The sequence below is a fragment of the Sebastes umbrosus genome, chromosome 10, assembly GCF_015220745.1.
Source record: "Sebastes umbrosus isolate fSebUmb1 chromosome 10, fSebUmb1.pri, whole genome shotgun sequence".
NCBI classification, from domain to species: Eukaryota; Metazoa; Chordata; class Actinopteri; order Perciformes; family Sebastidae; genus Sebastes; species Sebastes umbrosus.
Window position 1 is genome coordinate 19784002 of NC_051278.1, and position 13448 is coordinate 19797449.

General features: G+C 41.1%; 1 protein-coding gene across 2 annotated transcripts in view; it reads left to right on the plus strand.

The window, feature by feature from the left end:
* Positions 1 to 13448, plus strand: part of LOC119495721 (protein FAM13A-like) — a 26508-nt gene continuing 13060 nt past the window's right edge. The window contains exons 1-7 of one of the 2 annotated variants that reach the window (XM_037782479.1): positions 1 to 280; positions 1816 to 1935; positions 2008 to 2209; positions 2385 to 2594; positions 4737 to 4917; positions 6836 to 7019; positions 8012 to 8133. In XM_037782479.1, coding sequence (XP_037638407.1) covers positions 2152 to 2209; positions 2385 to 2594; positions 4737 to 4917; positions 6836 to 7019; positions 8012 to 8133 — 755 coding nt within the window. In that variant the 5' untranslated portion in view covers positions 1 to 280; positions 1816 to 1935; positions 2008 to 2151. The remainder of the gene's footprint in view (positions 281 to 1815; positions 1936 to 2007; positions 2210 to 2384; positions 2595 to 4736; positions 4918 to 6835; positions 7020 to 8011; positions 8134 to 13448) is intronic. The other variant, XM_037782478.1, reaches the window with a different exon arrangement.

The window sequence follows — 13448 nt, forward strand, 5'->3', positions numbered from 1 at the left end:
CATTAAACAATTGTCAAGGGAGCTAACTAACGGTGGAAGTGAGCTAGCTAGCTAACACTACTCACATCAACAACAACACTTTATCACATAGTAGTGTGTGAGCCCAGTGTTGAGATGTGAGGAAGATGGCAGTCATTATTCGTCGTGTGTCGGACTTTTTCCCGAGAGTTTCTGAGAGCGGAGCGGCATGTCGAAGAGGGAGAAATACAACTGGAAGTGAGAAATGAAGAGTTGAGCTGAGAGATGAGAGATGGGAGCTAGCGCCTCACTGTCGCTCTGTGTAAGTATAGCTAGCTGCTAACTTATCTTGACTATTACCTTCTGTGTCTTCAGTGTTACCTGTTACTGTCACGTCTGAGAGTCTTTTCTCCACCGCTTTATTATCAAGAAACTCCACACAGTATATCTGGTGGCTATAACTTTGTTTACCATGGTGTTGTTGTTGTGCCTTTTATAAGAGAGTAGTTAAATGTACATTCATTCCTGGACGTGTCGTTTTCTCTAAGAAATGATCAACGCTCTGCTTTTGATTGAAAAGCAATGAAATACACTGTGACTGCATCTGAAACTGGCATTTTAGGGTATAGGGGAGAATCAAAGATCAAATTCAGATGCAAATTCAATTTAAAGTTGAAATATGAATTCATTATTTTCACAGGCGGTATTGCAGAAACGAGCAGAATATATATATATGTATATTTATAATAAATATACATATATATATAATAAATATATATATATATTTATATATTTATTCATAATAAATTCTTGCATGTCCGTAGACATCCAAAAGAGGTCCTAGTGAGACGTCCAGATATTGACCCTGTTTTGCACGTCCACAGATGTCCAAGATTGTCCCTAGTCAGACGTCCAGATATTGAACCTGTTTTGCACGTCCACAGACGTCCGAGATGGTCCCTAGTCAGACGTCCAGATATTGAACCTGTTTTGCACGTCCACAGACGTCCGAGATGGTCCCTAGTCAGACGTCCAGATATTGAACCTGTTTTGCACGTCCACAGACGTCCAAGATGGTCCCTAGTAAGACGTCCAGATATTGAACCTGTTTTGCACGTCCACAGACGTCCAAGATGGTCCCTAGTAAGACGTCCAGATATTGAACCTGTTTTGCACATCCACAGACGTCCAAGATGGTCCCTAGTCAGACGTCCAGATATTGAACCTGTTTTGCACGTCCATAGACGTCCAAGATGGTCTCTAGTCAGATGTCCAGATATTGAACCTCTTTTGCACGTCCACAGACGTCCAAGATGGTCTCTAGTCAGATGTCCAGATATTGAACCTGTTTTGCACGTCCATAGACGTCCAAGATGGTCCCTAGTAAGACGTCCAGATATTGAACCTGTTTTGCACGTCTATAGACGTCCAAGATGGATCCTTGTCAGGCGTTCAAATATTGAACCCGCATTGCACGTCCACCAGACGTACAAAAGTGGGTCTGGACTGATGGGCGTTATACAGACATGATCTGAACGTCTTCCTGACGTCACATGTTTGCTGGGATGCAATGTTGTCTTGACTTAGTGTATGATTTTATAATGCTAATGAGCTAACTTTTTCACATCATAAAATGGATCAAGTAATAGGCCTTTTTCCAGGAAGACATTTAGACATCACAGCAGGACAAGCACAGGTGTAAGTAATGAAATGAATGATGGCTAAATTCCATTTAGCTGCTTTGATTTTAGTATCCAGGTGTTATGCATGCTGATTTACTCTCACTGGGACACTTGAATAGAACAGAGCCATCGTTAGTGTCAGTAGTAACACCTGTGCTTTTCCCGCTATGACAAGTCAAAATATCTGCTGTGAAAAAATGCCTATGAAGTGGACACTTCTAGATCTCATATAAGGAGATGACTGGCCCTCACTACTTTTCTAAAACACCTCTGTCCACCAAGGAATGTGACTATAGTAAGTTAATGATCGGACAATTTGATTTCTGTATATGAGTCAGCTGTTGCATGTCCTCTTCTTTCCATGCAGAGTGACCCGTCCTCAGTGAGAGTCCTGAGACCCAGCGCTAAGGTCAGTCCAGAGCCCATTGCTCCCACCCTGGTTTCAGAGCCTAAACTGTCTGCCAGGTGTGTGTTTGGTGTTGCCTTGGAAACACTGCGAGAGCACGAGCAGATGGTCTGTGGAATACCCCTTGTGCTAAGAGACATGGTGGAGTTCCTGGATAAGAATGGTAATTGAGGCACATCCTTGCTACTGTGACTCCTCTATTTTTTCATTAATTTTATCGCATCCCTCCTTCCTTCTCCCTTACTTCCCTCTATCTTTATCTCGCTTTCTCAATGCAGAGCAATACTCAAACATCACCTGTATGTGTACTGACTGAATCTACTGGTTTCTTATCATAGGAATGCACTACAAAGGCCTGTTTCGCCTGTGTGGGTCGGTGGTGCGGACCAGGAAGCTGAGGCAGCGGTGGGACCATGGAGAGAGGGTGGACCTGGAGCATGAGGGAGACGTCTCCACTGTGGCCTCGCTCCTCAAACTCTTCCTTCGGGAAATACCCACTCCCATAGTTCCCGAACCAGAGCGCAAACAACTGGTTCTGAGCCTCGAAGGTAGGAAAGCATGTTGGACTGGCACTGTTGGGTTAATTCTAGGATTCAAGGATCAATTGTCATTGTTTCGACACAGGGTTAAACAACGAAATGTAGTTGTAACTTAGTCCATTTATGCCGCACAAGAAAAACATGACAAAACAAAAACAGCAGTGCATTCCTGTAGTACAGTTTTTCAATTTGCATCAGGAGCAACAAAAACACTGATGAATTCTCTGGGCAGATAATATGACCGGCATCTTAACATTAATAATTTGACATCAGGGAAACAATGGGCCTCATTCACAAATGTGTGTACCCACAAATCTGTGCTTAAAATGTGCATACGAAAGTTTAACGCACAAATCCAGGATTCATCAATATTTTCTTATGTGAAGTTGTTCTTACTCTGCGAACAAATTTTAGAACTGCCTCAGACCATGCGTACGCACAAATGAAGGCCCGGCCGACTGTCTTAATATAAACACACACCTTTTAACTAAATGCATCTCCTAAAACCACATTCATTAAGAAAGGCTTCAGTAGACAACAATATTTAAAACCTTGAAAATCCGGGGGAGATGGTGTAAATCTCGCGCCAGGCCGTACCCATATCCGCAGCAGGTCTAATAGAATTATGTAAAAATAATACCTCTGGGTGAAAGTTCTTGCTGGATGTCATCACTTTCACCCTCATTTCTTGGACATATCCCATTTATGGATGTTTGTCCAATAATTGCGGCGAGTCTCTCATCTTGTGCTGACAGATCAGGTGGTCCTCCTCCTCCTCCACCTGTTTCCTTCTTTTTCTTCTGGTCTGTTATTCTTTTTTCACAACAACTTTAATATCAAACTATTTATTTTTTATCTGAGCTACAGTCCAAGCATTAAACTGCTGAGACAGGAGAGTGGCAGAGTAGGGAAACTGTCAGTCTAGGCCTATTGATGACAAGCTGAAGTCTTCCTATTCCAACTTGTTTGTGGTGAAAAACAAGGGAAGTGAGCACGTCCTAAAGCAGTGGTTCCCAACCTGGTGTCCGGGCCCCCCTCAGGGGTAGGCCACATTTTGTTTCCGTTATTTCTGCTCAGTTGCAGATAAAGATCAGGCTACACTAATATTATTGGTATACTATTTGAAGAATTAGATTCCAGTGGTGGCTGCGTTGTTTCCGACTCATGTGATCCAAACAGTTCCAATAACTCCAGAGCGTTGTAAAGTCCCAAAGTAAAAAACTACTGAAAATAAGAGATGTAATCATTTACAAAATTCACAACATTTTTTTTATGTAATGACATATTCCGCTTCAATCCTTATTTGTTGGCATTTAGCCTTTCAAAAACAACATTTTCAATGCGGTGAAAAAAGTGCTTGCACTCCCATTTTCGAGTTATATTCATTTAAAAAAGTTGATCCATTTACTCATGCAATACACTGAATCGCTTTATTCAAATTGGAGAGGATTTTGTTCAAGGATTTGTAATTCTTTTTAGGATGATGATGTCAGAAAATATTGGGGGGGGGGGCTCAGCTTTTCTTAGATAAAAGTAAGGGGGCTACAAGGAAAGTCGGTTGGGAACCACTGTCCTAAAGAATAACACATTTATGAAGCTGAGGTAATGTAGACTGCAGTATAAGCTAACAGTGAGTCCACACTTCATCTTCTACAATGGGGAACAAATATTCGCTTAGAAGTGTTGTGAGATCTACAGCATCTTGTACACTCTTGAGTATAAATGAATCACCTTCTGTGCTCAATGTCTTCTCCTCTAAGTACAGTAACAATAGACATGACCATTGCTTCAATTATGACGATGCTTTGAGTCACCAATTAATTATTTACTCAGCAAACTGCAACAACTATTGACAATTGCCCATCTCATATTACTAGAGTCTAAAGGTATGTCTTTAAATGAATTAATTATTGATAATTTGATGTGTGTATGATAATTGTTTATAAATGTATGGTTCTTTTGTATTTAAGCTGCTTATATTCTTCAATTGCATGCAGTGTTTAAGGCAGAAAAGTGATGTGTCCAGTATGTTAACATACCAACTAATACGAATCCGAGGCTGGTTATATACTGTATATTCATAAATACCAAAGCCTAGTGATTGAAGTGCATTTTAATAAATGCTGTTTTGATGTTTTTGCTTATTTTTAGGATATGCAGATGAGGCAGTGATGAACCAGTCTCTGAGGGAAGAAATTTGCCACCTTCCCGATGACAACCTCATAATTTTGTCTTACCTCATCCACTTCCTGTCCAGAGTGGACGCCCACAGCCAATCAAATCACATGCCTGTGCAAAGTCTGGCAACCATCTTTGGGCCGTGTATATTTCAGTAAGTTGCTGTTGTTAATGCCACGTTCAAATGCTCTCCAGACCTGTGCTGGGACACGGTGTTCCTGGGTACACTCTGACATTAAGCCTGAGCAGACAGTTTAGTGACATTTTAAAGTGTTGGTTTGCACACTTAGTTTTAAAGAGAGAGACAGCAGGATTTCTTTAAAAGTATCACAAGAAATGAGAGCGCAAATGTTCCCTTCAAAATTGCTGGTTATGGTTTCTCCTCATGCTTGTCTTTGTCAGATCCAGATGTAGAAAAAAAAAAAAAAAAAACCTTTATCTGTTTGTCATGAGATCTGCTACATTTTTCCACAGCTTCACCGCTAAGTTGGGGTGGAGTCGGATTTGCCCTTTCAAGGAAATTAGTTTGGATTGTGGTTGATAACGCATAGCATGGCACACAAAAAGACAGACCGATATGACGGATGTCATCAGGATTTTGTCGGTTGCTTCTCCCCTCCTGTTTACAGAACGCAGCCATAACCGTAAACAAACACAATCTCTAGGGAGACACACTTACATTAGACTTGTTTCAGTTTTTACCACAGTGGAAAGGACGTATTCTAATCAGTCAACACCCTTTCTACTCTTCTCCCATCCCTTCATCTCCCAGTCTCATCTGCAGTATGCCAGCCCTGTGTTCTCCGAAAGTTAATAGCATGTCAGTGGAATGTGGCGTCAGTCACGCCGTTAAGTTCTCCATATGAGGGGAAAATGTCAGATGATTATAGTTTATAGATTATATGATTACAGGGTACGAAGAGTTTGAGGCTTGGAAAAAGTTGGGAGTGGGTTTAGGTTGCGGTAGCTGAAAAAAGAGTTGGAGAATGTCCTCTGCATTTTTTTTTCGTGGTTTTACAGGCATTAGAACAACAAAAGAGGAAGTTTCACGGTTTGGCTCTGTGGCCAGAAGCCCTCGGAATTTTGATTGACTTTTGATTTTCTTGTATTATATCAATTCTTAGTGGTCTATAATTAGTTTGGATTTGTCCAGAAGAGAATTTTGGTTCCCTAGTTTTGGGATTTTCTGTGATATTCTTTCTGTTATATTGTTTGTTTGGAAACCCAGAAAGTAGCAAAAGGTCTAATTTTTTAGGTTAGGTTACACAAAACGATCAAAAAATGTTTATACATGTAAATACTTACATACAATCCATTTAAGCTACATTAAAGTACATTCTTTCTTTTTTTTGTATGCAGACATTGTAGCACATGTTCTTGCCGTGCAGCATGTGCGACAGCTTCTTTGGCCCCCGCCCAATAACTCATGCATATTTGTCATCCAAGCCTCTTAACAGCTTGATGCCCTTGTATGTGTCTGTTATGTAATCCATCAGGCAGCCTTCTCCTGTCATCGCAATCAACCTGCCCACCATGTAAACACATCTATTAATACTCAAAGTTTTCACATTCTATTTCCTGGAAGTATGCTATGGTGACCTTTATCTACCATGTATTCATAGGATAAGCCTTCCAAAAAAAACATAAATTTATGATATCAACACACACAGCAACAACCACAACACAGAAAATTGAAAACAAATCGCTGCTTCCAGGTAAACATATGAAGACTATTTTGGTCTGAGGTGGCGCTTACCTCCATATTGTAAATGTTATGACCAGAATCTGCACATTTTTCACAATTTAGAAGTTGTCAAAGTGAAGCTGGACAAGCTTTTACTGCCTGACTGTTTATTTTGGTCAGTGGGAAATTTATTTTCCTGATTGTTAGATTTTGATTCACCTTATGCTGTCTGACTGGTTCATCTCAGTTCACTACTGTATGTGCCTCCTTCCACTAGATGGAACCCTTTTCTTTTATGTTTGTTACAACACTTAACAGAGGACCATTTTGAACACGCACTGCATAGTATATGTGACATTGTGTTGTTGTTCTGCTCTTTTTTCTGCAGTGTTCCTTCAGGACCCAGGATGCTGGAGGAGCAGTATGTGTGTAACGCCTTGTTGCTTCATCTTCTGAGGCATCACAAGGTTCTCTTTCCAGTCCCCACCGAGGACACTGTGGCCTCCTCGATCACGTCCTCCTCCTCCTCCTCACCCCCTCCTCCTATTCTCTCGGCGCTTTCACACTTTGAGGTGAATTTGACACAAATTGTTACATAATTGATTGATTTTCATGGTCTGTCTTTTTACACGTTTTTGATTAATCACAGCACTTACAAACAAACAGAACTATTATCTGTTTTATCTTTGAGCTCATGTACTATGTATAGGGTATCAGCAAGTTGTGAAAAAGTCTTGAATTTCATTTATAAAGGTGTAACAGTGGCTTTATTTAGATTTTTTTTTTTTGGTTATGGGAGATTACACACCTTCAAACTAGAAGTGATCTTGCTGCAACAGTGGACTGTGCATGCAGTAGGCTGTTTGATCCTTTTTTGAGGAGTTTGACTCAGCGCCATCAGACCTGTAGCAAACACTGTTGCTACTGCTAGCCACAGTAGCTGTGGATGGAGCTGATCCACTTATCCAGGTCATGTGAAATGATTAGTACAAGTTCAAGTTTCTTAAGTTTCTTTATTTGTCATATGCACAATGATTACAGCAAGCAGTCGTTGGCAATGAAAATCGTGGGTCTCAGGTACCCTTACAACAATGCGCATTATATATAACAAAGGAAAATCACACAAGTAAAAGCAAACTGAGAGTCAAAGACATAAAATAGTGCAAGTTAAAATATAGGGCTTAAATATTAACATACATAAATATAAAATAAGTACATATATATATATATGTAGAGAGAGAGAGAGATTAATTAAATTACTAGGTATTATTGATATATACAGCTGGGAAGTTCTGACAAAATTTTCATTAATGTCAATAAATTCATACTCTTAAAAAATAATTGTAGGCCTTATGGTGCGTACTGGCTATTTCTCATTCTTTGACCGGTATGACAGTGAAAACAATATAAAATTGCATTCTCTCTGCTTTTAAAAAGGTCTTAAAAAGTCTGAAATATCATTTGCAGAAACCCTGTATATAGTAAATGTTTAAAGATAATGCAAAAAAATGCTTTGAGTTTTTGTTATGGTGTGTATGTGTGTATTTACTCTTGTCCTTGATAGGTCCGATCCAGCAGCTGTCACTTAGAGCAGAGCAGTGTGGAGAGGTTGGAGGGAGAGACCACTTCAGTCTCAGCGTCCAGTGCTTTTAACCAAACAATTTGGATGCAAATTCAACTCAACAGGTACCGTTATCACCTTAGCATCTTTATAACTGCACTAGAAAGATGGATCATGTGGGATGAATATACACATGGCTCTCCCTTTATATAGCTAGTCCTGGGGGAATAATTAGGACCTGACCTTTTCCCCTGTAGCATTTCACTTTGTATTCACCATCGTTAAGTCAGTTGTCATGTTGATGGTTGTATCATAGGTGATAAGGCTGAGACGTCATTCGCAGTGAATTAAGGCCAACCTCTGGAGGTGTTTTTCACTCACGTTCATGGAAGTAAGACGTCAAACTATGTCTCAAACCTCTCTACAGAAACCTTGACACCCAGTATCTGTAGTCAACAGGGAAATGTGCTGTTGCTTGACAGTACAGCTGACTTTCAGTCTAATGGCAAGTAAAAAATAGCATCCCAGTTTTGCTGCTCGAAGGAGCAGAGAAGTGGAACAATGGCAAATAGGTCCCCCAGACAGAATCTACATACTGGCTGCCATCTGCTTGTGGGGAACTTTTCCAACTCAGAACTTGAGAGGCTTCTGTGCTTCTATTTTTAAATTGTGACTGTGGGTTTGCCACAAGGTTGCAGACATCAAATTACATTTATATATTTCCAATTTTTTGTCAGCCCCTAGTCAGCATGCGAGATGATGCGACATGGCATTCACATGCATTTGCTGATTAGTTTTGAGGCTGTCACCCATGTATGCGTGTATAGCTGTGCGTCTGGTGTTTTAATTTGTATTTTCAGTTTTGCTTGAAGCTAATGGAGATACAGACACTCTCTTGTTGTCATTTTAAGCAAACGTTGTGATTCTGTTCACCTTGTGATGAAACAGATCCGTCAGTGGAATTCAGGTTAATGAAGATGTCATCTGAAAACAAGCATGATGTAGTACTCAGAAAATTCTTGTGGACTACTGGCAACATTTGATATGAAGGTCACGGAAATATTACCAGACAGCAGCATGGCAGCCAGATGTCAGACTGACCAGACTGTAATTTAACTACTCACACGTGTCAGTTTACAGCAGAGTCATCAGTAGATGCAGCTGCCCAGGTCCAACAGATGGCATGACATGTGCAATGTGTGTCTTTACCAGCTGAGACGGGGCAAAGGGTTGGTGGCCGTCCAGTTCTTTGAATTGCAGTCCGCCAACAGACACAACCCTTCTATTTATTTCCACAGCTCACATTGATGCACCCAATCCAGCTGCCCTCCTGCCAAATGACCGTTACTGTCCATTAGTTTGCCCTAACCCTGTCATTTCATACAACATGTACACATGTGGACACTCCTACAGATATTAGAATCTAAGTTTTAAAATCAGTCAAATCTGCTGACCATAGACTGTATATAAGAAGTGGACGTAGTCACTGTGACGTCACCCATTGGTTTGGGGAGGGTGGAGCTAAGTACAACCGAAAACCATAATTTACTAAATGGACATCATGCTGTTTTGAAGAAGACTTGAAACTAGCTTCTGAGACCATAAACTCATGTTTACAATGTTTACTGAGGAAATAAATCAAGTTTGAAGTAGGGTCATTTTCTCATAGATTCAAATACAAACAATCTTTTTTGCAACCAGAGGAGTCGCCCCCTGCTGGCTATTAGAAAGAATGCAAGCTTCACTTTTCAGTACTAGAGGTAACCCACTGCTGCTGAGTGCCAAGCTTCAAGTAGAAGCTATAACATGCCAGTTTTGTGTTCTCACCACTTAGAAGTGTTTTTTTTTTTTTTTAGCACAATTTTTCATCTTAACAGCTTCCCACTCTCATCAGGCATACGATGCTGCATAATCAACTGTCTATCTTTCTAGATCTGATATATCGTCTGAAATCTAAGGCACGCAGCTTTTCCTCTTTCCTTATTAGTCCAAGCCCTGTTTCCTTAACCGAGGGGGGTCCAGATTCAATAACTACAGTAAATGCTGGGGTGTGAAAATGTATTATCTTCTTGTATTTATTTATTTGTTCTTCATGACCGGAGCAGCAGCACAGGATCCAGAACAAGTAGCTACATTTCTCATGGTTCTTTTGTTATAAATGTTTGCCTCAGGTTAAATTAGGCATGAACAAATAAGACTGGGGCATTTTCCATCCATTTTCTTCTGAGCATGTCAGACTGGGATTTGTCACTGGGATGCTTCTCCAAAAATACCAATTTGCATGCTGTTCCGTCTGGTCATGTCTGGACCACTATGCTTCCAACCAACGTCACAGTCCATATTGATTCTAGTCTAATTATACCTACAAAGGCTTTGTGTCTAAGTGTGAAAAGGACAGAGGGTTTTCAGTAAGCCATTTGCTTCAATCATATTTTGTCTCTACCATGTAAATCATTTTATTTATTCCTAAAATTACCCATTTTCAGGTCAAGTCTGGATATGTAGGTCAAGAAATATGTTAAATAATGGGGTTTGTTGGTCAATGCACTTGAATAATCTTCCTTTTGTAGAACACTTTTTTTAACATCAGTATTGAACTTCTCATCAGTAACTCTGATTGCGCATATCAGTCGGCATTTAAAGGGACTGTTTGTAAGAATCAGAAATTGGTTGTAACAGCGAGATCTGTGGCCGTTAAGTCAACGAAAGTCAGTGTCCTGTTGCTCGCGCTCGCCCATGTGCACACGCTACCTGAATGTGAGCGAGCATCCGTCAGCAGTGAGGCGACACACATCAGATAAAACCCACAATATTTCTCTACATTTCACCTGCTTGGCAGTAATGTTAGCTGACCAGACGAAGGTCTCTCCATGAATCACTGCTGATCCTAGTGTTGGCTTTTCCTGCTTCAGCTTCCCGACCGTGGTCATAAGGAACAGGGGAGACAACGCCACCCGGTCGGAGACGATAATGTAACTCGATGCGAAGCCCCGTCACTTCACAAGACACGGGAAACCTTTGTTGGTCTGGAGGAGCTGCAGCAGTTATTTCTGCACAAACGTCCACTGTACATTCACTAGATATTCTCAGAGCTAAACTAACTCTTCTGCAGTGTGTAGTGTGCGCGCATGAACGTGAGCGTGGAGCGAGCTGTGAGTGAAGGCAAGCAGGCAGAGGAGCAGAGACTCCGGCCCTGGAGACCAAAGCTACGGTCTCCCCCGCGTCCTCCGACCGCGGCCAACACTGTTTTGCAAGACGGGCTTCACTAGATAGAACTTTGCGGTTGTGGTGCTTCCGTGTAGTTTGTGTTGGAGTCTGAGTCTGAACAGCGTAGCCACACGCGAGAGCGCATGGGACACCGGCCCGGATTGATTTATACGTGTAAGAAGTTACAAACAGTCCCTTTTAAACTGGTGTGTTTGAGTATGAATGTATGCAGCTGTATTGAATTTGTCAATTTGTATGAGCTGTCTTATCTCGGCCTCTCTGGCCCACTTTCATCTATATTACAGTCCTAGAACTGGCCTTGTTGATCCCTAATATGACTGAGTGCTGCTCTATGCGAGTTTATATCTGTGTCTGTGCGCTTGTACATAACTGTGCGTGTGGGCACCGGTAATTGAAGGGAGTGAGTGAGCTCTCTGCCTCCGGGTGTCACTCGTGTTGTTGTCCACTAAGCACTCACCCTCTTTGCTCTCTTTTCTTTATGTCTTTGGCTTTTCCCGTCCCTCCAAAGCAGCAAGCTGCAGTGTCGCGTGTTATTTCGTATGCTAGACTGCTGCGAGTTTAGACATCTTGGCAAAGGATGTTTTCTTGTCTCATCTGCTTCGGCATCAGTGACAACACCCATGGGTCTACAGTCCTCCTCAAGTGAGTGAGATAATGCAAAGCGGTTTTAGATGCAGAAGAGAAGTGTTGTTGCTTTAGAGCAGTCAATAATGCAGAAAACTATTCTTAGCATGCTGTTATCTACACATCAAGAAATCTATGGTTTGAGAAGCTGGGACTAAAGTGTGCATCTTGCATGTGAACAGTTTACGTTACACTTACTGTTGTGTGCAGTTTCTGTCTTAGTCTTTCCTAGTTATCTATGCAAAGGTTGAGTTATTTTTACCTCGTCTGGTCAATCTATGTTGAGATGAAGATTGTTTGAGGAAGTAGAAAAGTAGTTCATGCATCAGGCTGCTGTCTGCCTGGCTCATTCTTTGACAATAGCCTAAGCAGCTAACATTAGTTTCTTGCTGCTGTTGTCGGGTACAGCTCTGGAGTCATACACCACTTTAAGCAAGTATGTGACCGATTGGCTGTTTTTGGTTCACATTGCAGCAAATCAGTTGTGCTTATTTTTGCTAGGAGCTGCTCATTAGAGCTTCATGAGTCGTGTCATAGTGTAGCATTAGATTAAGCACTGCTGATTCATGACCTCCTGGATGTTACCTGGTGCGGAGGACAGCAGGTTTCTCAGGGATTCATTGTTCCAGACTTAACTCATGTTAGCCTTGTGATATGCAGATTGATACACTTCAAATCTCCTGTGTTACATTTTACCTGTATTGTATTCCTGTGTTCTTAACATAACATTATACTAGTGCCATTTTCAAAATATTTGTACAATATTCTACTGATTTGGTTTGAATTTTGATTCTTTCTTTACTATCTTCAAGCCTAGTATATTTGTGTCTTTTAAAAGTCCCTTTGATGTCCCCCCTTCTCACTCTAAATCTTGTTATGCCTCCGTGCCAGTACCAGCTGTGGCCGGAGGTATTATGTTTTCGGGTTGTCCAACCGTCCGTATGTACCATTGGCATGAACACTCGGAGGGAGATTATTCAAATTTGGCACAAACGTCCACTAGGATTCAAGGATGAACTGACTGGAATGGATTGGTGGTCAAAGGTCAAGGCCACTGTGACCTCATGTTTGTCCCATTCTCGTGATATCTCGGGAACGCCTTGAGCAAATTTCTTCAAATTTGGCACAAATGTCCACTCGGACTCAAGGATGTGCTGGTTGGAATTTGATGGTCAAAGGTCAAGGTCACTGTGACCTCATGTTCGTCCCATTCTTGTGATATCTCGAGAACGCCTTGAACAAATTTCTCCAACTGGCGCTCAGTAATGTAACGTTAGTTCTTCATGATTTTCTCCTACAACTTGATTGGATGCTGTCAGATTCATTCAAACAAAGTGGAATGATTAGCGTTAGTTGATTCAGTAAATTAAGGTAAATTAATTGATTCATGGTGTAGTGTTGTCTATATGTTCTTGGGGAGGTAAGTATTTTCAAGTCAAAAGGCTCAAGTCCAAGTGAAGTCACGAGTCATTGGTGTTAAAGTCCAAGTCAAGTTGTAAGTCTTTTTTGATTTTGTCATGTCTAAAGTCATCAGTCTAAAGTCGTGTGACTGGAGTCCACACCTCTGTTATATATATATTACACTTTA